Source organism: Bufo gargarizans, chromosome 6 (assembly GCF_014858855.1).
Source record: "Bufo gargarizans isolate SCDJY-AF-19 chromosome 6, ASM1485885v1, whole genome shotgun sequence".
NCBI lineage: Eukaryota > Metazoa > Chordata > Amphibia > Anura > Bufonidae > Bufo > Bufo gargarizans.
This window is the reverse complement of record NC_058085.1, coordinates 85,292,109-85,318,565: the sequence shown is the minus strand read 5'-3', so window position 1 is coordinate 85,318,565 and position 26,457 is coordinate 85,292,109. Positions and strand designations below refer to the sequence as shown.

The following is a 26,457-nucleotide window of genomic DNA, read 5'->3' as shown; positions in this document are numbered from 1 at the left end:
CTTCCCTTCCTCATCTTCTACATTTTCTTCACATTAAAGACAGTGTATCGACAGATATTTCAACGAGCATAATAGTAAAATAGTTTAAATACATTTTTATTATAACCTTTTGGTTTGTTTTTTTTACTTTTTTGTTATGAGACATAAAAAATCTTGAAATATTGAGGAGGAGGCTGAAACTTCCTGTTTTATGTAGCTCACTTGACAGCTTTGTTGTATAGATTGGATCATAGTCATGAGTCATCTCAGTATAATGAAAAGATAGGTGAGTTAATGACAGCTCTACTTATCAGAGCCCTAGCAAATGTAGGGTAGTGTCAACAGCCCAGGGTCTAACTGTGGCTTCCTAGACCAGAAGCACCTTAGGAGTATGCCGTAACAAATGCATAAGCAGTAGTGTGTTGAACTAGACATTCCAGTACAATACAGGTACAATACTGGTGCACTTTTATTACTCAATTTTCACCAAAAATAATAAAGCATATACATATTTGGCATCACGTCTGCGCATAACAACCTCTATTATCAAGCAAGGTTGTGCAGGGTTAGAAAAACAAGGTTGTTTTTCTTCAAAATAGTGCCACACCTGTCTATGGGTTGTGTCTGGGACTGCGCTTCTGTACCACACCAGTTGGACAGGAATGGCGCTGTTTCTGGAGAAAAGCAGTCATGTATTTCTACATCCTCTTTAAAGGGGTTGGCCACCTTTTGGCTTTTCTTTTATCTGCTGGCCAGACCTGCAAAGGGAAGCATACTTTACTGCTAACCGGTACTGGGTCCCAGCTCCTTCGCTCTCCAGCCTCTGCTTCTTCACTGTAATCGGCCCTCCAGCTGTTTCCAAACTACAACTCCCAGCATGCCTGAACAGCCTACAGCTATTAGGGCATGCTGGGAGTTATAGTTTTACTACAGCTGGAGGGCCGCGGGTTGAACATGCCTGACCTAGATGAATGATAACCCACACAGACAGGGATCAAAGTAATTTTGATTTGTTTAGAATTGATTTGGGTCTGAATCGAATCAAATTATACAGAAATTCGTTCATCTCTAATTGTGAGCTTCACTGACAACAGAGGCTTATGTAAATGAATACATTCCCACTATATTAAAGTGTAATATATAAAAGGAAGCATAAGCAGAGATGATCCAGCAAGTGATTTTCACATTAAAGAGCTACTGAACTCGGGATCTTTGTTAGGGTACAGCCAGATGTTTGGAAGCCAAAACCAGGAGTGACTTCAAAAAAGAGAAGTAGTATCTCTCCTTAATAATTTCTTATTTTATGATCCAACACTGATTTTTGCTTCCAAAAGTGCATCAGTAAACCTGACCATGTGGCCTTACCCATTGAAGGGAATGGGGCTCAGCTGCACATAGGCCATGTGACCGATGGTACATCACTGGTCTAGGGTAAGCAGTGAGAAGGCTGCAATGCTCACAGTAGTGCCGGTGCCTCCTCAAACAGCTGATCAGTGGGGGTCTCTGGTGTCGGACCCCCACCGATCAGATGCAGATGATCTATCCTGAGGATAGGTCATCAGTTCCAAACAGTCGGATAACCCCTTTAAAGCTGACTAGTCTGTACATTTTGCAAGAACTCATGGTAATGTTTGTAGTGTTTTCATAGCTTGAAACTTCTCCACCTTTAGACCTTGAACATTGTGACTCCTCGAGCGAGGCCAGAAGACTGCAGCATAGGACTTTTACCCCGGAACCATGACAAAAACAGGGCTTTGGATGTCCTTCCCCTGGACCGGTGCCTTCCCTTCCTCATCTCACTGGATGGAGAGACTAGCAACTACATCAACGCCACTCTCATGGATGTGGGTATATGCATGCAAGCAATTAGTTTATACCAAGACCTAATTCCATCCAGATGCAGGTATACATCATAAGCTGTGTGTCACTAGCTGTCAAGCGGAGCAGAGCTGTGAGTCTGATCTGTCACAGGAAGCGTACTGATTGTCACACACCAGGGGGTGGCCTGATCTCGCAGCTTGTGTCACAGATCTGACAGCTCCTTGCTGCAAAGGGAATATTTCCAGGATAATCCTGTCTCACCCCCAGGACTGACAGATTATGTGATCAGATACTGCTGAATAAACTGTGTATTAGCCCATCTGCAATCCACGCTCCCTTATGTCACTGCCTGTCAGCATGTCTATGATGATGCACAAACAGTGCCGTCTAGTAGTGACTGTAAAGCTCACAATGTTCACTAAACACCTTTATTTTACCACTTTTTATCTTCATACAAATCATTAGTTGCCTTGTTTTCTAGAGCCATAAAAAGCCAGCAGCATTCTTGGTCACGCAGCACCCATTACCCAATACTGTGCCCGATTTCTGGAGGTTGGTGTTTGACTACAACTGCTCCTCAGTCGTTATGCTCAATGAAATGGATGCAACCCAGGTACAGCAATCCTAAACTTACTTTTTCCATGTTGTATCTTTCCACCAGTGTCCATATTTTCTTCACATTAAAGACAATGTATCGACAGAAATTTAAATGAGCATAATAGTAAAATAGTTCAAATACATTTTTATTATAACTTTTTTTTTTTTTTTTGTTATGAGACATATAAAAAATCTTGAAATATTGCAGAGGAGGCTGAAACTTCCTGTTTTATGTAGCTCACTTGACAGCTTTGTTGTATAGATTGGATCATCATAATGAGTCATTTCAGTATAATGAACGGATAGGTGAGTTAATGACAGCTCTACTTATCAGAGCCCTAGCAAATGTAGGGTAGTGTCAACAGCCCAGGGTCTAACTGTGGCTTACTGGACCAGAAGCACCTTAGGGAATTGCCCTAACAAATGCATAAGCAGTAGTGTGTTGAAATAAACATTCCAGTACAATACAGGTACAATACTGGTGCATTTTTATTACTCAATTTTCACCAAAAATTAATACAGCATATACATATTTGGCATCACGTATGTCCATAACAACCTCTATTATCAAGCAAGATTGTGCAGGGTTAGAAAAGCAAGGTTGTTTTTCTTCAAAATAGTGTCACACCTGTCTATGGGTTGTGTCTGGGACTGCGCTTCTGTACCACACCAGTTGGACAGGTATGGCGATGTTTCTGGAGAAAAGCAGTCATGTATTTCTACATCCTCTTTAAAGGGGTTGGCCATCTTTTGGCTTTTCTTTTATCTCCTGGGCAGACCTGCAAAGGGAAGCATACTTATCTGCTAACCGGTACTGGGTCCCAGCTCCTTCGCTCTCCAGCCTCTGCTTCTTCACTGTAATCATCCAGTTTGATGCCACAGCAACCAATCGCTGGCCGCAGCAGTGACCGGCTCTTCTTGTGTCATGGTTACGTGATGCAAGGGGGTCAGGTCACCACTGCAATCAGTAAATGGCTGCAGCGTCATCAAACCGAATGTGTACAGCTAGGGAGTTGAACGAAACAGCAGAGACCAAGGAGCAACGGAGTCAGGACCCAGCGCCAGGAAGCAGGTAAGCATGCTTCTCTTTGTAGGTCTGCTGAGGGAGGTTTTTCCCCACCACCTTCCCCCAAAGGTGGCCAATGCATTCAATTAATGAATAGTTTTTTTTTAAATGTATATAAAGTACCGATGCTAGTAGAGAAGTGTAGAGCCATTATAGATAAGTAGTGCAGCAGGTGAAATACACAGAGGACTCCATCACTCTAGTATATACTGGATTGTGTTTTACAAGCCCTTATGTATCACGCAAGGAAACTGGACATTTTTAGAACCCTGATATTAAATCTTTGTCATCTACATATTTCCTAAAGCATGAAACAAGTATGGAGTTATTTAGTGACTTACATACCATTCAACCAACCAATCACAGTGTTTTCTCATCTAGTACTCTAGTACAAATCCAAGCCTCTTTTATTTGACTTGACAGCTGCTATGTTCTCAAATTAATTCATACAAAAATATAATGTTCTGTACTAAACAAAATCTGTCATATAAACATAAAAAAGTAAAAAAAAAAGTTAAGAGTCATTTCTAAGGGTTAGTTTACACAGTGGATTTTGCAAAGGAGAATTTCACCACATCTTTGATGGCAGAAACCCTACTGGTTTCTGCTTCAGTTTTTCAATTTAAATGCTGCTGACCCGCTCATGGTTTAGGCCCACTGAATGAATGGAGCTACACCATGAGGGGACACCTGCCGCAGTTTCCAACAGCGTCCGTGTACATACCTTACCAAGAAATTAAACGTACTATTAGATGGCTGGCACCCGTAGAATTTGGTCATCATCTATCTCATGGTCATGCTGAGCCACAGAGTGGAATCTACTCTTTGTTCTGGCTCACAGAAGGGGTTCTCAAGTGGGGGGCTCTGCAAAACCAGACTTAAAAGTGACATGAAAAAAATCTCAAATTATAAATGAACCCCATACTTTTTAATGAAGGGCTGTACCTGCCCTTCTTTTATTAGGCATATGGTTGTAGAAGGCAAAACATTTTAGCAGATTTGTAATGCAATAAAAATCCCTGATTCACTGGTGAGACTTCATCGAGACAAAGAACACAAATGAAAATGAATGAAATTAAAATTGAAATAATACTTGAAGATTGACAATGGTTTTTCTTTTTCAAAAATATATTCCAATTTAGTTACATGTTTGTTTTAGAAGCCTAGCTTTTCCACTTCTGTACCTGCAGGGGACATATTTCCCCTCTCAATGAACAGCTGCCCATCCCACATCTATGCATGTCAATTCATCACTCTGTTATTTCTCTTTCTCTGTGATTATACTACTCTGCGTGTTGGTCCGTTTCCGTGATTGCTGATTATATCCCTACATCATATTATTTTTCAATTCCTTTGTAATTCTATCAGTGTCTTTGTTTCACTCAGCGTGGTTCTACATAGCTCTACCTGCTCTTACTTTGCTTTGCATTCAAATAAACATTGGCTAACCGTTGGTTCCTTTTCTACTAGCTGTGTCTCCAGTACTGGCCAGAGAAGACATCCTGTTGCTATGGACCGGTGCAGGTGGAGTTTGTATCAGCAGATATTGATGAAGACACTATTAGCCGGATATTCCGGATCTGTAATATGGCACGGGTAAGGAAATGAGATACAGTAAGACCTGCCGCAATTCCTGTTATGAGCAGGGAACTGATATTTCTTGTTTTCCAGCCTCAAGACGGGTATCGCATTGTACAGCACCTTCAGTACATTGGGTGGCCAGCATACCGGGATACTCCTCCTTCAAAGCGCTCTATACTGAAGGTTGTGCAGAGGTTGGAGAAGTGGCAAGAACAATATGATGGCAGGGAAGGCAGGACAGTTGTACACTGCCTGTAAGTACAGAACAAGTTCTTCTTTTTGTAGATTATAAATTTCATGAAGATGTTATATAGATTTATATGCTGACAGCTGCAAAGTTTGCAGAAGGGTTTAGACTAAGGTATGTACATCTTGAGGGGTATTCCAGTTGCAGCAAATACAAATCATCTATTGTATGGTAAATGGTGACACCAATTTTCTAATATATATATATATATATATATATATATATATATATATATATATTATGTATCGATTCCTCAGTTTTAAAGATCCCTGTTTACATTTATCTAGAGGGGACCTACCATGTCCTCCAGCAGCAGTAACTACAAAGTGCAGTTTCTAGCACCAAATGAGGAGGTATAGTGGCTGTTTGGATGGCTATTTCATGGCACTTGCAGGCATGTGTGGATATAGGTTTCCAGTGTGATACAGGCTTGATGTTAGTCTGGCCTGGAGGTGGTTTAGGTGATGGGTGCCTATGCTGTAGCCCCTCACCTGTAAAGCTCTGATTTTGCTGATCACGCTGGTGTTTTGTCATACTGATGCTTTCTGGAAGCAGTGTTCTGAATTTTTAAGATCTGTCTGGAGTGTTGGTCTCACAGAATAATTAGATATGGTTCCTAGTAGTAGGAGCTCTGACATGTGCTTCCTTTCCTGAACTGGAATGCCCACACCTGTCAGGAAGCAGGACTAGCCCACTACAAAAGGGGAGGAACAGAGTGGTTAGCCCTATTCCTGCCAGCCATTGCCAACCATAATTTCCCTAGCTGGATTACATGACCAATACATGACATAACATGACAATACATAATACAACATAATTTAACATTTGCAGATACCCTAGGTCTGGGGTACTGCAGATCCATTTATAGTCACCACTCCACTGTTTTTAATCTTTATTTTTTTGGGGGGCGCAATCCTATTCCTAAGCAATCAGAGCCATTATTTTCAGCACCCATGAGCACTAATGAAGCCATGAAGTCTCAACGGGCAGGTGCCACTTCACATTTGGTGGAGTGAACCTGGTCAGTGGTAGTCCCTAGTAATATGGCATTATTTGCTTAGCATGGAAGCTCTCCATTAAGGTCTCCATGATGGAGGACAGTAATACAAAGTACAAAGAGCCTAATGAAAATGAAAAAAGTAACCTGTTTGACTGATATAAGCAACTACTCCATTTTTCCTTTGCACTAGTTAGTCCATTTCTTAAGCCCCATTTTGTATTTCCTCCATATACAGTATCTTTATATTTTCCAGTCTTCTAAAAGCTATGTATTATTTCAGTAAAGAATCAGTGAAGAAAATTTACAGTTGCCAGATCTGTATTTAGACTTTTAAACTAACTTTCGAGATGTGAAAGATCAAAATTCACTAAGACGTGCTGTACTTGAACACTTATTTCACAAACGCTGTTCTTACTGAAAGACATCAATTTGCTATAAATTGCTTGAGGGGAGTGTCCACCACACAAAATAAAAACTCTGCTGTTTTTTCCTTATTCTTGATCATTGCACATTTTTATCCCTCAGAAATGTACAAACTTTCCATCGACATTTGGTAATTGCTCTCCTCGGTGCTGAAACGTTCTTTTACTTCTGCAAATCTTCTTGGCTAACTTGTCTAACAGTGGCTTCTACTATGTCTAGATGGATTGTTATAAACAGTACATCCACCAATGAAAACCATTTTACTACTCATAATATAGTATAATCTTAAATAAATTGAGCTACATAATAAATGCAATCCATAACATCTTGTTCTGGTCCTTGCAGGTTTTAATATGTTGTTCTGGTTCCTACTGGAAACAGTCAACAACCTTGTTGTCAGACGCATTCATGGAAGCTTTCCCAATCTCCCATAAGGCAGTGGGACAGTTAATGTTACTTCAGATTACTGTAGAATACCTTTTATAGAGATGTCGTGATGAATCATGTAAAATTGAAATATATCACTTCCACCACTGGATAATAGTGAATACAAATCTGACATATCTGAAATATAATATATATTGTAATACTGTACAAGCTATCTAATGCTATGTATTAACATTGTTTTCAGTAATCCTATATGCAAAGGATAAAATGGTGCTGAATGAGGACTATACACTCAATTCTATATCTTATATGGACACTGGAACAATGGGACAATGTTGCATTTAAAGGGTTTTTTCATGACAAAGGTCAAATATCCACAACCCCATAAATGGCTGAAACTTGCACTTCAGTCCCAAATAAAGGGGTTGTCCAGCCAGTAAAAAAAAAGGACTCAGAATGCTATAAAAAATAAAAAAGTAATATTCATCTCACCAAACCCCCAATGCTTTCATTTTGATACATCCCAGGTCCCTCACCGGTCTCTGTATTTCCTTGCCTTTCTTAACACAGCTAATCATTTCTTGTTACCACTTTTAAGGAGTTCTGGTATCATCACTCACATCCACTAAAACAGTTATTACCTGGCTAAGAAGTAAAGAAAAAAATGGAGGTTGGGACTGAATTCAGTATGATAGATGTAGAGTACCAGAGTAAAAGAACCCAGTCAAGGACCTTTTATCTTGCTGGTATAAAAATCTTAAGCAAAAATCACATAGAAAAAACAAAGATGAAAACATCCTGCACGATATGATAAATAAATATGCAGATAATAATGTACTAACACAATGGATGCAAACATTATATATATAGACTAAGCCCTCGCTCTGATATGATAAAATCCAGGACTCTCAGCCAATATATTTTGATCAAAACACATCTGTGCCCGCCTACCCACACCAAGGTGGTTTCAGTCAGGCAGGTCATACTCTCAACCTTCCTATGACATTGGGCATCTATGTTCAGGAGAGCAGACCCTGCACATATTATCTGTTTTCTGTGGGGGTTTTTTTTTAACACCTTAACTGAAGGAATTAGAAATTCCCTATCTGAGTTAGGACACTTGACATGATAAATAATATCCTAGTGAGCTTTACAAAGAACTACTTGTCTAAAACCCTTGTTCTTATCCAACAATTCTGTTTATTCAACCCAAAGTATAATATGCTCAGTGCAAAAAAAAAAAAGAATAATAACCACATTTCAAGGAAGCAATTTCTCTTTTTTGTCATCATCTATACTTGACTGGGTTAAATGGAGTGGAAACAAGACATAAGCACTTGTATACTGTCTATTTTACACACTGCAATGTGCTGGAAGCCCGTGGCAGTGAGAATGGTTTTTATGCCAGAATAAGGCAACAATAGATGTATCTTAATACTTGAAAGTAGCTTAAAACATGCTACAGTTTCTTGGCATTACCTTAAACCCCTGTGCCCACAGCTTGGTTCTGAGCCACTAGCAGAAGAGTTCCTTTGAGGTCACCTTATTCACCTTGCATGTTAAACTTCAAAGAAGAAACCATTCGAGGGTATGACAAGCAGAAAGTGAGGGGGCAGGCTTCACAGTAAATGTATCAACCGAGTGTTGATATATGCAATCTTAAAAGAACTATTGTTACCTTTCCAAATGCCTAAAAAGTAATATTCTTCATATTAAAATAAAAAAAATATTAAAGGGGTTGGCCACTTTCTGGCTACTGTTGACCAATGTGTATGTAAGATGACTCTGTGACTCTTACTAATATAGCCTTTTTGGATATTCTGTGCAGTTTATATTTCATAAGCCATGTCCCTCTTTTATTCGTATCTTCTTTACTGTCCACACAGAGGTTCTGTCCATAAGATGACCGCTGATGGAGGGTCATGGGACCAGACACATCACTCAGCCTCCTCCTACATTCTAACTCAGCGCCTGCACTAAACTCCCAACAGTGCTAGTGACCCTCCATCATACATACATACATCCATACATTTTATGGACAAGACCTCTGTGCAGACAGCACAAAAGACTTCACAAATAAGGGGGCATATCTTATAAAAATTTAGAAAATGATGCAAATTTATGGCTCATGCACACGACTGTATGTATTTGCAGTCCGCAAAGCACGGATCCGCAAAAAATACGGATGATGTCCGTGTGCATTCTGTATTTTGCTAGCCCCTAATAGAACACTCCTATCCTTGTCCGTTATATGGACAATAATAGGACATGTTCTATTTTTTTGCAGAAAGGACATGTGGACATACAGAAACGGAATGCACACAGATTAAGTTCTGGTTTTTTTGGGGCGGACACATTGAAATAAAGGTTCCGCATACGGTCCGCAAAAAAATAATAATGAATGGATACTGAAAGAAAATATGTTCATGTGCATGAGCCCTTAAACAAAGGCTATATTAGTAAGTGCCACATAAACATCTTACAAACACATTGGTCAACAATAACCAGAAAATTGCCAACCCCTTTAAGCTAGTATTATAAAGGCCCACCATTGCAATTAATTATGTATTGTCCCAATGCATCATAAATGAAAAATGAATTTGTACCTATGACACTGGCTGACCTGTTGCATGTGAACTTGGCAGCTAAAGGCATCTGTGTTGGTCCAATGTTCATATGTGATGATGTTTTAATATATGCAAATGAGACTCTAGGAGCAACGGGGGCGTTGCTGTTACACCTAGAGGCTCTTCTCCCTGCAACTGCTATGCCCTCTGCACTTTGATTGACAGGGCCAGGAGATGAAAACATCATCACACTTGGTCCTGTCAAAGTGGAGAGGACTCGGCAGTTGCAGAGAGAGCAGAGACTCTAGGTGTAACAGCAACGCCCCCCGTTGCTCCTAGAGGCTCATTTGCATATATTAAAACACAGATGCCTTCAGCTGCCAAGCGCACATGTAACAGGTCAGCCAGTGTCATAGGTACAAATCTGCTGACAGATGCCCTTTAAATGCAAACCTATGTGTTTCCATGGTGACAGACTACGAACAAAACCTGTGCAGTCAGATTCTGCAGTAATACTCCCTTTAATCTTTCTCTACTTCTTACAAACATAGATTTAGTAGTAGGGGACAGATGATGGACTATGATTGCAGAATGAGACTGTACAAGGTTTGCTTGTTGTCTGTTATCCTAGAGACACATAGATGTGCATAAGAGCTGTAGACACAACACAATGTTAGACTATTTGCAAAGTTGCTTTAGGTAAGATGCATTAGAACAATAAAAGAAATGGCGATGAAGGTGTCCATACTCTTTAAGCTCAAAAATATTGCAGCTTCAACCACCATGAACAGTTGGACCACAATTTACTGATGCCGGAGGTCAACTACAGATTTTATTAAATTAACTAAGAAGCAGAATTTTTCACCAGGCATCAGCTGGCATTGAGAAAAAAATATATATCCAACTATTCACAAGTTTGGCAAGCAGAAGCACCTGAATAAAGGTGTGGGAATCCGATTGCAAAAAAAGGACTAACTCTTTCCAGACACAGATGCAGTAAACACCTTCAGACAAACAAGATCTACTCATGTGCCACATTAAATTATACCGGTCAGGAAGCTGGTGGCACAGCCACCTTAAATAAGTATGTGCCACATCATAGATTATTTAAAGTGTTTCTTCCCACAGTCTAGCACACCCAGAATACACCTTTGTAACTGCACCCGTATGCAGAGGGATTGCAGTATTGACTGTGGCATTGTATGCATCTTGTGGAAGCCCTTTGAGTTTAACGTTATTTTCTCCCTCAGGAATGGAGGAGGTCGCAGTGGGACATTCTGTGCTATCTGTAGTGTGTGTGAGATGATCCAGCAGCAAAATATCATTGATGTGTTTCACACCGTGAAAACCCTAAGGAATAACAAGGCAAACATGGTGGAGACACTGGTGAGTGACAGGCCGCTGCTACTCTAGTGACAAATCAAAAAATGATATGTCCTCTACTATAAAGATAAATAAAATTAACCCTCAAGCATACTTCAGTCCCCTTGTCTTCTGTGTGTGGGAAGGGGGTTAGCATCTGGTTTCCACAACCAGATTTACCTTCATCAGAACATACACATTTTCTACAAAGTATTTACATCTTCTCACCGGTCTAGTGATCTCATACTCTCCCACACAGCTAAATATGTTTGTATTTTTATGTTTAGTCAGAATTTATCTTCTTTATACTGTATGCTCCCATCTTCTCTGCCCACGCATCATGATATCTGTTGGTATATAGTTTGGAAAACCAATTCCCAAGGTTTCTCACTGAACTTCTTGCAGCATTATCCAACTCACATCTCTCCTTATTTATGTGTTCATATAGAGAACTTGTGCTTCATTTGAATAGTTGGTAGAGAACTGATACCTTACATCCATGGACTACTTGTTCATGGTCACTGTCAGGAACATATCTACAGTGAAGTTCATGGGTTGCACTGGTGACCCAAAGACCACTCTGCCATGTTTAGGTTAGCACTCTAGAACTATAAGGAAGTTTGGTTGCTGGATCTGGTTCTGATGGTTCTGTTAGTCATATCTGAAACTCCATATACGATACTGAATTGTTTTATCTCCAGAGGGACTATGTGCTCTTTACTTATAAATGGCCTGTGTAAATAGGCTGAACGACGGTCAGCGCTTATTAGAGAGCTTATCCGGTAAATCACATTAATGACCTATCCTCAGGATAGGTCATCAATAGAGATAAGTGAATTTATGAAAAGTTCTCATCAATAGAGATAAGTGAATTTATGAAAAATTAGGCTGATTCGCTGAATTTTACAAAAAAATTTGCTTCGAAGTGCATTTTTTGTAAGCAGCGGGTGCAATGACAGGGAGCTGCAATAGCGCCGCCCCCACGTCATTGTACCCCTCAGATGCCGCGTATATACATGATCGTGGCATCTGAGTGTAAAAACAATGTGAAATTAACATTACCGTCACCACACACGGGATTTCGGACGAGATCTTCAATCAAGATGGCGGCTGGCGGCCCGTCATGAGCAAGTGGAGGAGGTAAGTATAATTTTTTTTTGTTTTTTACACTATTTCAGATTAAATCGATTCGCTAACACGAAGCACAAGGAAATTCGGCTTCGAGGTGAATCGAATTTATCCTGAAATTCGGATGGAATTCCACTTTGTGGGATTCGATTCGCTCATCTCTAGTCATAAATATCAGATTGGCGGGGGCCAACACCTGGGGTCCTCACCAATCAGCTGTTAGAAGAGGCTGCGCGCTCTGTGAGAGCCCCGGCCACTTCTTAGGCCATGTGACTGCACTGTACATCATTACATGGCCTAGTTATAGCTCAGCCCCATTGAAATTAATGGGGCTGAGCTGCAATACCAAGTATAGCCGCTATATTATGTACAGTGCTGTGCTTGGTACGCTGCTGGGAGTCTGCATCATTCAACAGAGTTCTGGTGAGCATAACGGCTCCCTAAAGCAGGTGATCGGCAGAGGGCCAGGACTCGAACCCTCATCAATGTGATAATGATAACCTATCCTGAAGGTAGGTTATCATTTCCTGGATAACCCCTTCAAGGGCTGAAAATGCCCAATGTAAAAGGACCCTTACATACTAGCCAAATACTAAAGGTTTAAGTTGATTTAAAGAATATACCATAAATGTCTGATAGATGCAGGTCCCACCTCTGAGACCCCCACCAATGGTGCGTGAAGAATGGTAGTCTCCTGACCTCAGTACCACCTGGCACATTCAGGTGAAAAATTAATCCAGAGAAGCCCACACATGTGCCTGTCTCTCTGAATTTACTTCTATACCTATTATAGAAGCAGCTAAGCAAGCATGCTTGACTTTCACATAGGGACTCTGGCCAAGTGCATAGGGCATTGACAAATCCCCGTGCTGAAGATCGGTGTGGGTCCCAGAGGAGGGATCTGCACCTATCAGACCTTTATGGCACATCCTGTGAGTATCCCACAAATGTCTAAACTGGGAATACCCTTTTAAGCTGGCCATATGGATGAAAAGTATCCTGACTCTCCTGTAAATAGTATCCTTACCCCACCGTAAATAATGGACTTCTATTCAAATTTTAGGGAAAATTCCATTTGCAGCAAAGCCAAATTTCCCTGTGCTTTGTGGTAACGAATCCATTTTCCCTAAAATGGCAGTAAAATAAAAATCATACTCCCCTCATCCATTTGCACATGATTGAATATCCTGCTCAAAGTCTTGTGCGCGGTGGCGAGATTTTGCAACGAATCTTTAATCAAGATGGCCGTAGTGGCTTCTTCACGATCAAATGGATGAGGTGAGTAATTTTTTTTTAACAGATTAACCCCTGACAGCCCTCAATGGTCATCTCAGATGCTGTAATCAGCAATGAACATGGCATCTGAGGAGTTCATTGATGGGGGGTAGCGCATTTGCCATTCCCCGTCATTGCGCCCGCTACTCATAAAGAAATGAGCTTTGTGACTAAGCTAATTTCTTTGTGAAACTTGGTGAAGTAGCCAAATTGAATTTTTGAGAACTTCGCTCACCTCTTACAATAAAGATGCAATAGGAAGGGTAATAAGCCTTGGGTAATCTCCTCTGGCAGCAGCTTATCTCGCAAGGATGCCTCTTTCCTCCAATATCTGCCAAGGGGTGAGCTGTCAGGCTCCCATGCAGATTAGATCCTCTGCTGATTTTGCAGAACTTGTCAGGTCCAGCCAACTTTTATCCTATGCCTCTAAGCTTAAATTATTCTATGATCAGTAATGGCATGAAATTAAATCACGCTCCCAAATAGTGTAATGGAGTTGTGAATTATTTTCTCAAAAATTGCTGAACACATTGGTGCTGATTGTCCGTTGTCCCTTTCCTGAAATATTTGCTTTTCTTCCATCTCAGGAACAATATAAATATGTATATGAAGTTGCCTTGGAATACCTGAATTCCTTCTGATCCTATCAGCCTTGGGAGAGGAGAGGAGTGAGAAGAAGGCCTGGTCCTATGCAGTCCCTGTGTGGCTTGAAAGACTTCTACATGGGGTGGGAGGATGGACAGTGGTTGTTGCTGATCAGGATCAGACACTTTGCACACTATGAGATTCCACACTGGAGATGTAAAGTGCACCTACGGATGGAGAGAGATTGAGCAGCAGCATCTTTAAGAGCACATCAAAGAACAATGCCTTTTTCTGACTATACTTACCACTAACCTACTCTACTCTTTTTTCTGGGATCTCTTTTCATTCCCTCTCTGCTTTCCTGTCCTCTTCTACCACATAGACACCATATGCATCAATTTCTGACCTGGCAAATTCCGACAAAAAAAAATCAAAGACTGTAGTGTTTTTAATTCCTCGTACAAAGCTAGAGGATCTCCATATATGCGGATGCAGATCTCCAGCCATTTTCTAAGGACATTTGTGTCTTATCGTGCCAGTAACTCATAAACCGCCTCTTTGATGGATGCACTGGCAGGGATGATGATGAATCTCTGCATTCACATATTAATATGAAAAAAAAATTGCTGTCTTCTTTAAGCAGTGTTCTGTTGCTCTTGGCAGCAGCCTCCAAGGTACAGGTGATGTGGTCTTGTCCTCTTTATAATGAACCTGTCTTTATTTATTGCTGTAAATGTTCTTGGGGATGGGCAAAGCAGTTTGTATTCTGGAGAAATGTCTTGCAATGGAGCGTCCAATAAAATTGTGATGTCTTTTTCTTAGTAATGCTTGTATTGCCGTGGATATTTTGTGTTTTTACATCTACAAGATTTACTTCATTCATATGACCTATTCTGCAGAGCCGTACAGGGATTGTCGTCAGTCACATCGGTTCCAGTTCCCATTGGGGCTCACAATCTAAATTCTCAATTAACCTATCTGGACTCTTCTATAGTAGAAGCTGAGCAGTGAGGAAAAGGGGGAACTCATAGGTAAAATCACCAGTGTAAACTCTTTAGAACAAAGAAATTGGATATTTGCCAACTATCCCAAAATGTCTGGGAGAAACCAAGAAAATGGGGACAACTACCAAAAGAGCTAACAAATCTTAGTGCCCAATAAGCACTAACTGTACGTAGCACCAAGGGGTGTAGTCTTTAAAAAGGGTAGTTATCAAGGTCGGGATTTTAATGCCCCCTCTGTATTAATTGTATATATAATGCCCTCCTCTGTAGCAAATAGAATCACCCCCCCCCCCCCCCCCCCTTAGCACTACTCACAAAAAGTTAGGGATATTTGGCTTTCGGGTGAAATTTATGGAAAATGTAAAAAGTCCACACTACAGTGATATTATATCATGAAAGTAGGGCTTTTAAATAGAAGCATGCAGTGGTGATTTCTTTATCTCAAACAATTTATTGAAACAAAAGCCAACAACAGTGATGGGTATACCGCCACAAAAAATTCAATGTCTCAATAACTTGTCATGTGGCCTTGCGCATCAACTACAGCTTGACAACGACGTCTCCTGCTATTCACAAGTCAACTTATTGTCTTCTGAAGCATAGTATCCCACTCTTCTTGAAGGGTGGCCCTTAGGTCATTGAGGTTCTAGGGTACAGACTTACGAGCCTCTACCCGGCGACTCAGCTGATCCTATAGGTTTACAATGGGAGTCAGGTCTGGAGAAAGTGCAGACCAATCCATTTGAGGTACTCCAGTCTCCAGCAGCCATTTCCTAATGATGTGACCATGAACAACACAGGCCTAATAATAATAATAATATTATTCAAGTAGTATGGGCTTGTCACTGTAACATTCACAAAGTGTATGTCAGTTCTGTATTGAATAGACACACCTGCTCACACTAACACCACCACCACCAAAGACAAACAGTGGCTGATGCATAGCGCTCTCCTTGACGTCTCCAACATCGTTGACGGCCATCCTTTCTGCCATCGTGAGCAGCACTGCGGCCCACTGGTCCCTCGTCCAGTGTAGATGATCTGTGGCCGATGCAACACAATGATGCCTGTGCCTTGTGGTTTGGTCAGGTACCCTTGAGGGTCACCTAGCACGTAGACCATGCTGATGTAAACGGTTTTGAATGGTCTGACGTGAAACTTGGGTGCTTCTCACCTCCCTTAAATGTGACTGGAGTTGTGTGGCATTCATCATCCAGTTCGCAGGGCATAGTTCACAATGAAGTGGTCATCATTGTGGGATGTGGCCAACGGATGTCAACTTCTATGCCTTTCTGTGATTCTCTGCATCTCTGTTGCAACCTGCTGATGACACTCTGTGACACTCTAAGCTCAGTGGCCACTTCCTGCTTGAAGCCTTGCAATGTTAGGTGTCGTCTTGGTCTCATGATTAGTGATGGACGAACATCTGCCCGGACAATTCGCAAACGCGATCACGCAAACGCGATCAAATGTTCGCTAACCTTAAGTTTGCGGCGGGCCCCATTCACTTTAATAGCAGGCGAACCTGAAAAACCTTCAGGTCATATTTGCATCCACCAAATACTTACTAGAAGTGCACAAATCATCCCACAACATTGACAATGACATACCAGAGGGGGATCAATGGCAAAAATTCCCACAAAAAATATGTATTTTAATCAGGGGCCGTTTTTATGCGTCTTAAAGGGAAACTCTCAAAAATGTGCCCTGCTGGAGCCTAGCATTCACCGCAGGATAAAGGCCGATCTGGATGGACAAATGTATTTTTTCAGCCTTATATACTATGTTACTATGTTACGGACAGAAAACATCAAGTGATTATGTGGCAGGAGGTATATTAGATGGTCATTAGATATTCATTTTACTGCAGGCCAGTGGACTACAGGCCTCAAAAATTATTAATTTACCATACAGAAAAAAACAATTGATAATGTGGCTGGTGGTACATTAGGCAGTCATTGGATATCAATTTTACTGCAGGCCAGTAAAAATACATGTCAAATACATATGTTTAAAAGAACTAAAAATATAAAATTGGATTAAAAATATGGCTAATGAAATCCTCTCTCTTAAATAAAACCCCCAAAAATAGGTGAAATTCGATAACACGTGGTCGTCACAGGTGTTGAATTCCTCCAAGGCCCCAAAAATTATTCATTCACCGTACAGAAAAGAACAAATGATTATGTGGCTGGAGGTATATTAGACGGTCAATGGATATCAATTTTACTGTAGGCCAGTGACTACAGGCCTCAGAAATTATTCATTCACCGGACAGAAAACATCAAGTGATTATGTGGCTGGAGGTATATTAGATGGTCATCGGATAACAATTTCATTGCAGGCCAGAGAAGTACAGACCCCAAACATGTGGCTGGAGGTATATTAGACGGTCATTGGATATCAATTTTACTGCAGTCCAGTAAAAATACATGTCAAATACATATATTTAAAAGAACTAAAAATATAAAATTGGATTAAAAAGATGAGTAATGAAATCCTCCCTCTTGAATAGACCCCAAATGATAATATGTGAAATTCGATAACAAGTGGTCGTCACAGGTGTTGAATTCCTCCGAGGCCCCAAGAATTAGGCATTCACCGTACACAAAAGTTCCAGTGATTATGTGGCTGGAGGTATATTAGATGGTCAATGGATATTAATTTTACTGCAGGCTCCAAAAGTTATTCATTCACCGGACAGAAAACATCAATTGATTATCTGGCTGGAAGTATATTAGACGGTTATTGGATATTAACTTTAATGCAGGCCAGTGGAGTACAGACCCCAAAAATGATTCATTCACCGTACAGAAAATAACAAGTGATTATGTGGCTGGTGGTATATTAGACTGTCATTGAATATCAATTTTACTGCAGGCCAGTGGACTACAGGCCCCAAACTTTAGGCATTCGCCTAATTATTATTATTATGTGGCTGGAGGTATATTAGATGGTCATTGGATAACAATTTTACTTCAGGCCAGTCGAGTACAGGCCCCAAAAATTATTAATTCACTATACAGAAAATAACAAGTGATTATGTGGCTGAAGGTATATTAGACGGTCAATGGATATCAATTTTAAAGCAGGCCCGTGGACTACAGGCCCCAAAAATTATTCATTCACCGGACAGAAAACATCAAGTGATTATGTGGCTGGAGGTATATTAGATGGTCACTGAATATAAATTTTACTGCAGGCCAGTACAAATACGGTACATGTCAAATACATACAGTATGTTTAAAAGAACTAAAAATATAAAATTGAATTAAAAACATAGCTAGCGAAATCTCCCCTCTTGAATAACACGTGGTCGTCACAGGAGTTGAATTTCTCCGAGGCCCCAACAATTAGGCATTCACCGTACAGAAAAGATCAAGTGATTATTTGGCTGGAGGTATATTAGAGGGTGAATGGATGTCAATTTTTACTGCAGGCCAGTGGACTACAGGTCCCAAAAATTATTCATTCTCCAGACAGAAAAGAAAAATTGATAATGTGGCTGGAGGTACATTAGGTGGTCACCGTATAACAATTTTACTGTTGGCCAGTTACATTAAAGGCCCCAAGAATTATACAATGAACGTACAGAAAAGATCAAGTTATTATGTGGCTTGAGATACATTAGGCGGTCACCGTGTAACAATTTTACTGTTGACCAGTTAGATTACAGTCCCCAAAAATTATGCATTCACCGTACAGAAAAGAACAAGTGATTATGTGGCTGAAGGTACATTAGGCGGTCGCCATATAACAATTTTACTGTTGGCCAGTTAGATTAGAGGCCCCAAAATGATGCATTCACAGTACAGAAAAGATCAAGTCATTATGTGGCTGGAGGTATATTAGACGGTCATTGTATATCAATTTTACTGCAGGCCAGTGGAGTACAGACCCCAAACATTAGGCATTCACCGGACAGAAAACATCTCGTGATTATGTGGCTGGAGGTATATCAGACGGTCATTGGATATCAATTTTAGTGCAGGCCAGTACAAATACATGTCAAATATATATGTTTAAAAGAACAGAAAATATAAAATTGGATTAAAAACATGGCTAATGAAATCCCCCCTCTTGAAAAAAAAAACGATGGTAATAGGTGAAATTCAATTAAACGTGGTCGTCACAGGTGTTAAATTCCTCCGAGATCCATGCCTCATTCATTTTTAGAAACTTGAGGTAGTCCACACTGTCGTGAGCTAGGCGAGTGCGCTTCTCGGCCACAATCCCCCCTGCTGCGCTGAGCGTCCTTTCGGACAGGACACTCAACGAGGGGCAAGCCAAGAGTTCCATGGCAAATTGTGCCAGGTCTGGCCACAGGTCAAAATATATATAAAGACCACGGCACTCGATTAATCGTTTTTCAAAATTAATTCATTTATTTATTGTCCATCCCAAATAGGATCTTTTTTTGTATTGCAAGTGGCCAACTTTTCGGTCCTACTAGGACCTTGATCACGGCCTGAAATTAATTACATCATATTTTAGTATTACATAAGTACAGCATCATAGGATGTTAAATAAATACAGACAATATCAAAAAAAATTAAACAGAATATTGTAGTTTCAATGGATGTCTATCACTTCTGGATAGTTAGGTGCATCATATGACAGTAAGTAGGATGGTACTATGGCAGAACATAGAGCTTAGGTAGTTCCATAATCACAGTCTTCGTATATTCTAGTAGAGACGGTGTGTACGCCTGTATATAAGGAAATTATCATAGGGTATATTACAATATGGCATGTTATACAGACAGGATGCCATCTTTTGACTATAGCATAATAGGAAAGTTGTAAACATAGAATATGGCTGTTGGTAAGCCTTTGAGGTAGTGTATTTAAAATATGGTGGAGACAATGGGTCATAATAGAGAGGATAATAAAGACAATAGGGTTAGTCATGACTGTATTGAACCCATATCTCGGTCCCATATATTGACTCTATCTAGGTACCAAGAAAAGGAGCATTTCATATTTCAAGCTATCATACCTGTTGAATAAACAGTGTCTATATGCTATTGGAGCCAATGGTAAGCTTTACTATAATACCTTTTTAGTCATGTTTTCCAATAAGTAAATGGTTAATATAGAGATAGCTTTAGATTAGAGTCAAGATTGTAGGTAAAGGAGGGTAGAGTCAAAGTTCTATGAGTAAAGGTAGTGATGGGAGCTGTAAGCAGAATGCAAGTAGAGTTGGAGTTGATAATAACAGTCATATGCAGGGTTGATAGTGACAGAGAAGTTGGTAGTAGCAAATAGTAATGAATAAGTGGAGCTATAGACGGAGTGTAGTGAAGAAGCAAAGGTATAATGCAGAAGTTATTAGTGGCAATCATGAATGAAAAACGCATCTGTGAATAGGACACAAGAAATATTAAAAAAACAAGCATATGTGGCAATAGAGTCGCGGTTAGGGCACATGGTGAGCGCGATAGTTACAGACCTGATGCAAGGGATCATAGGAACCGGGAGGACTCACTGTGTCCGCGGTGAACGCGGCTTTAAATAGACATGAGGGAGGTCTGTGCACTCTCGGCCGTTGCCGAGGTATCGCAAGAGTGATGATGCAACTCGCGCATGCGCAATGGTTCACGGTATCAGGCTTGGGGAGCCGAGAGTTTGCGGTGCACTGCGCAGGTGCTCTGGGCTGAGAATCGCTGCATTGTGGGAATTATAGACCACATAGATACTATTTCATGTTTTGTATAGATCTAATTGAATAGACAATATGCTGCTGACATTTCAGTAATATTATATGGATATCTGCTTAAGCAATTACTCAAAATGACTCTATACATGATTCTATATGGCTCTATGGTTATGTGGTGGTATACTACCTGTATAGATGAGACTATGGGGGTCATTTTGTCTGTAAAAATGGAAAAAGAGAAGTTAGAGAAGATAATGGTAGGAAAACCTGTAAACATTTTAGATACAGTTGCAAGAAAAAGTATATGAACCCTTTGGAATGATATGGATTTCTGCACAAATTGGTAATAAAATGTGATCTGATCTTCATCTAAGTCAAAACAATAGACAATCACAGTCTGCTTAAACTAATAACACACAAATAATTAAGTGTTACCAAGTTTTTATTGAACACACCATGTAAACATTCACAGTGCAGGTGGAAAAAGTATGTGAACCCTTGGATTTAATAACTGGTTGAACCTGCTTTGGCAGCAATAACTTCAACCAAATGTTTGCTGTAGTTGCAGATCAGACGTGCACAACGCTCAGGAGTAATTCTTGACCATTCCTCTTTACAGAACTGTTCCAGTTCCGCAATATTCTTGGGATGTCTGGTGTGAATCGCTTTCTTGAGGTCATGCCACAGCATCTCAATCGGGTTGAGGTCAGGACTCTGATTGGGCCACTCCAGAAGGTGTATTTTCTTCTGCTTAAGCCATTCTGTTGTTGATTTACTTCTATGCTTTGGGTCGTTGACCTGTTGCAACACCCATCTTCTGTTGAGCTTCAGCTGGTGGACAGATGGCCTTAAGTTCTCCTGCAAAATGTCTTGATAAACTTGGGAATTCATTTTTCCTTCAATGATAGCAATCCGTCCAGGCCCTGACACAGTAAAGCAGGCCCAAACCATGATGCCCCCACCACCATACTTCACAGTTGGGATGAGGTTTTGATGTTGGTGTGCTGTGCCTCTTTTTCTCCACACATAGTGTTGTGTGTTTCTTCCAAACAACTCAACTTTGGTTTCATCTGTCCATAGAATATTTTACCAGTACTGCTGTGGAACATCCAGGTGCTCTTATGCAAACTGTAAACATGCAGCAATGTTTTTTTTTTACAACAGTGGCTTCCTGTGTGGTATCCTCCCACGAAATCCATTCTTGTTTTGCGTATCGTAGATTCGCTAACAGGGATGTTAGCATATACCAGAGACTTTTGTAAGTCTTTAGCTGACACACTATGATTCTTCTTCACCTCATTGAGCAGTCTGCGCTGTGCCCTTGAAGTCATCTTTACAGGACGGCCATTCCTAGGGAGAGTAGCAGCAGTGCTGAACTTTCTCCATTTATAGACAATGTGTCTTACCGTGGACTGATGAACAGCAAGGCTTTTGGAGATACTTTTATAACCCTTTCCAGCTTTATGCAAGTCAACAATTCTTAATCGTAGGTCTACTGAGAGTTCTTTTGTGCGAGGCATCATTCAGATCAGGCAATGCTTCTTGTGAAAAGCAAACCCAGAACTGGTGTGTGTTTTTTATAGGGTAGGGCAGCTGTAACCAACACCTGCAATCTCATCTCATTGATTGGACTCCAGTTGGCTAACACCTCACTCCAATTAGCTCTTGGAGATGTCATTAGTCTAGGGGTTCGCATACTTTTTCCACCTGCACTGTGAATGTTTACATTGTGTGTGCAATAAAAACATGGTAACATTTAATTCTTTGTGCGTTATTAGTTTAAGAAGACTGTGATTGTCTATTGTTGTGACTTAGATGAAGATCAGATGACATTTTATGACCAATTTGTGCAGAAATCCATATTATTCCAAAGGGTTCACATATTTTTTCTTGCAACTGTATATAAATATGCAATTAAATCTATATATATATATATATATATACACATGCATATATACATACACATGCACACAAATATACATACACACACATCTCTATATTCGGCCTAACAATACAAATACTGTTTTAGAGATAATAGAAGGCAAAAAGGAAAGTCAATTGTAGTGATTAAAAAGCAGAGTTCCTATTTGTTCCTTAGGAGTGAGAGTTGTTAAATCCGAAAGTCTAAATCCCTATTCATTCCATTAGGGGAAAGGGTCCTTAACTCAAAAATCCAGAAGGCCTCCCGTTCTTTGAGGCGAGCAATCCGGTTGCCGCCTCGTCGTGTTTGTGGCACTTGTTCTAATACCTGGAATTGAAGCTGGTTGATTTGATGTTTATTGGATAAAAAATTATGTGGGACCGGAAGTTCTGTTCTATTGCATTGAATGTCGGACTTGTGTTTTGATATACGGTCGCGAACGCATTGAGTTGTTTTGCCTACGTAAGCCAAACCGCATGGGCATTTGATAAGGTAGACTATAACATATTTATGGGCCACAGGTCAAGACTGCACACCCAGCTCTACTATACAGCGAGGACAAGCTACTTGAGGACAGTCAGCAGCTACTGGCCAGCAAGGATGTGGAGAAGACATCCGCCGCTTCCTCCAGTAGGCCGGCAAGTAGTGATGAGGAGAGTGGCGTGGGACCCAGAGATTGTTGAGGAAGACATCAGTAACGTGCAGACAGCACTCGATGATGATGATGTAGCTGATCGCACTTGGGAGCCGGGTTAATTAGGGGCTTCATCATCATCGGGAGAAGAGGGTGAAAGCTTGTCCATGAGGCAGCGGCAGAGCCAGCAAGTCGCTAGTGTGGCCGGGAGTCAGCAGGGTGGCAGCAGTGGAAGGTTGGGAGCCAAACGTGCCTTTGGTACACCACCCGCTTCGCAGGAGCCTATCTGCCCGGAAAGTAGTGGTTCAGGGGTTCGCAGAAGCAGCGGCGGTAGCAGTCAGTCAGTGCGTAGTGTTGGGGGTAAAATCACCTACTCAGCGGTGTGGCAGTTTTTTGTTAAGCCAAGGGAGAAGCTGAACATGGCCATTTGTAGAATCTGTGGGCAGAAGGTGAAGCATGGCCAGGCTGCCAATGTTGGCACCACAGCCCTGCATAAACATATGCAGCATGATGATAAAGTGGCCTGGGAGAACCGTGGCTCCGATGTGGTGGTCCAGCCTGCCGCTGCAACCGCTGCATCACCCAGTGGCACGCACCCGATTTCAGGCAGTCAAGGCTCCACCGCCTAAGCCGAAAGGAGCTGTCTGTCCTAACCATCATCTTCTGGTCCTGATGCTCCTGCTCCTCCTTCTAGTCAGTCATTCCGTCAGGAATCGATCACCGAAGCGATTGCCAAGAGACAACGGTATGTGTGCACTCATCCAACTATGCAGAAGCTGAATGTGCTCCTGGCCAAGTTGCTGGTGCTGCAGTCCCTCCCTTTCCAAGTGGTGGACTCTGCACCTTTTAGAGAACTGATGGCTTGTGCCGAGCCGATGTGGAGAGTCCCAAGTCGTAATTTCTTTGCCAAAAAGGCAGTACCAGCCCTGCATACGAATGTAGAACAGAAGGTGAGCCATTGATTGAGCCTGTCGGTGTCTGCCAAAGTCACGGCAGCGCCGATGTGTGGAGCTGTAATTACGGTCAGGGACAATACATGTCCTTTACAGCCCACTGGGTGAATGTGGTTCCTGCACAGCCATACCAAGTAACTTGGCCAGGTGATGCCGCTTCCTCCTCCACGTTCTCACACCATTAGTCCTGCAACAATGTCTGCCTCTGCCTCCTCATCCTCCACCGTGTCCTCAGCCTCCACTGCAGGGACAATTCACAGTGCCCCTCCAGCATACCGCATGTGCAGGGCACGGCGGTGTCACGCTGCTATGCACCTCGTTTGCCTGGGCGAACGGAGTCACACATAGGAAGGAACTGCTCTGTGTCCTTCATCAAGAAATCAAATCCTGGCTTTCTCCGTGACAATGTAAAATCGGAACCATAGTGACCAACAACGGGAAGAACATGGTTTCAGCGCTGCGTCAAGGAGGGCTAAGCCATGCACCTCATTTGCCTGGACGACCGGAGTCATACAGGGGAGGAACTGCTCTGTGTCCTTCATCAAGGAGGGCTGAGCCATGTGCAATGAGCAGGACACTGGGTCAGTGGGGTTGCTATGCAGTGGGTCAGTTTATAGATGTAATAGTTTGTGACGCCAGTTGCAGCTTGCGCAGGTACTATTGCAGGTCCCTTTAAGATGTTACAGCTCATACCAGGCGAGGAATACCAGAGGGGGATAATGTCTTTATGTAGTGTCAACGGTGTCTCCTACCTTGGTACGGCTGGACTCCTGTATCCTGGCTCACATGCAACAAATTGAGTGTTGTTAATAGGAGTTCTGATCAAATAATTGAGATCCAGTCTGATAATAAAGTTGTCTTTACTTAATGGCAGCTTTGATCTATATAAGGTAACAGCAATAGTCTTGGGTCCCAGCAGGTTTTGGCAATATGTGGCAGGAATTTATATCTATTCTGCTTCTGGTACATACGCCTAGTAGATCTGGCAGGTATCTGTCTTCTGCTCTGTTTGTAGTCTGCTCAGTTTGGGCCTGACCAGCTGAGGAGGTACTTATCTTCTCCAGGTCTTGGAATCTGAACTCACAGGACTGCTCGCAGGGTATGGTGGTGTCTTCCTGGAGATCTATTGTTCTGTGGATGCTGCTTCTCTGGTCGTCCAGCTGAGGTAGATGACTCAGGCTGGGAAGATGGATCTTGAACCTCAGCCGACGTTGGATCCAGGGTTGGGATCCCTTGTTCTGGGAGCTCCTATCCACACAACCTACCCCAACGGAGGTGGCTGGTACACTAACTAGACTTCCTACTCCTCCTCATGATAAAGGACATGGGAATGTCCCACTTCTGCTCATACAGGGGAGCCTAGACTGGAATGGACTATTCCGGTCTAGATATACTAAACTGTTCTATAGACTGCCTATACATTGCCGCCACCTACTGGTGTACATAAATAATTACAGCAATTTACATAACACAGTCATAGAGAATCCAGATAATGGAAAATGTAATGTCAGGTTACACAAGATGATAACACATTTACACTTAAACATCATGTAGCAGGGGAACAGAGTTTTAGTGACATATTCTGGGATGTTACACATGCACTCTGCATGGCACACTTGCTCAATCTGGTTGTTAAGCGGTTCCCAAAGTCTTTCACCCATCTGCAAGATATCCTAAAAATGGCCAGGAAACTTTGCATGCATTTCAGCCACTTGAACACCGCAAAGCACATACTCCTTGAGCTGCAGCGGCAGAACAGCATCCCCCAACATAGGCTGATATGCAACGTTTCCACCCGCTGGAATTCCACCCTCTATATAATGGACCGACTATACGAACAGAGAAAGGCCAAAAACGATTTCTTGATGTTCCAAGCGGACAGGAGTACGCCCCTGTAACTTCGATGTCAGCCAGTGGCAGCTCATGCGTGACAACTGCCGTTTGCTCAGGCCCTTTGCGGAGGCTACGTTATTTGTCAATCGCCAGGACTACAGAATGAAAGAGGTCATTCCACTGGTTTATGTCCCGGAACAGATACTGGTAAATCTGGCTGCTCAGGGGACTGGAGACGTGGCGCCTAGAACTTATGGCCACATGAGCTCTGAGGGGGCTGAACTGGAGGAGGATGTTGGAGCACAAGCGATGTGTAGCAAAATGGGTGGTTTTTCAACACAGGTGACAGGAGAGCAGGAGCAGGAGCAACCAGAGGAGCTACAGGGCGATGGGGAAGATGAGGCAGAGGACACAGACACACCGTGGCAGTATGCA

The 26,457-nt window shown here is 41.7% G+C and overlaps 1 protein-coding gene across 1 annotated transcript in view; it reads left to right on the top strand.

Annotated features, from left to right (window-relative positions):
* Window positions 1-14,830, top strand: part of PTPRT (protein tyrosine phosphatase receptor type T) — a 374,586-nt gene extending 359,756 nt beyond the window's left edge. The window contains exons 29-34 of the mRNA XM_044296567.1: window positions 1,650-1,823; window positions 2,282-2,413; window positions 4,934-5,059; window positions 5,135-5,298; window positions 10,919-11,054; window positions 14,021-14,830. Of these exons, the coding sequence (XP_044152502.1) occupies window positions 1,650-1,823; window positions 2,282-2,413; window positions 4,934-5,059; window positions 5,135-5,298; window positions 10,919-11,054; window positions 14,021-14,074 (786 nt within the window). The 3' untranslated portion in view covers window positions 14,075-14,830. The remainder of the gene's footprint in view (window positions 1-1,649; window positions 1,824-2,281; window positions 2,414-4,933; window positions 5,060-5,134; window positions 5,299-10,918; window positions 11,055-14,020) is intronic.
* Window positions 14,831-26,457: the final 11,627 nt, after the last annotated feature.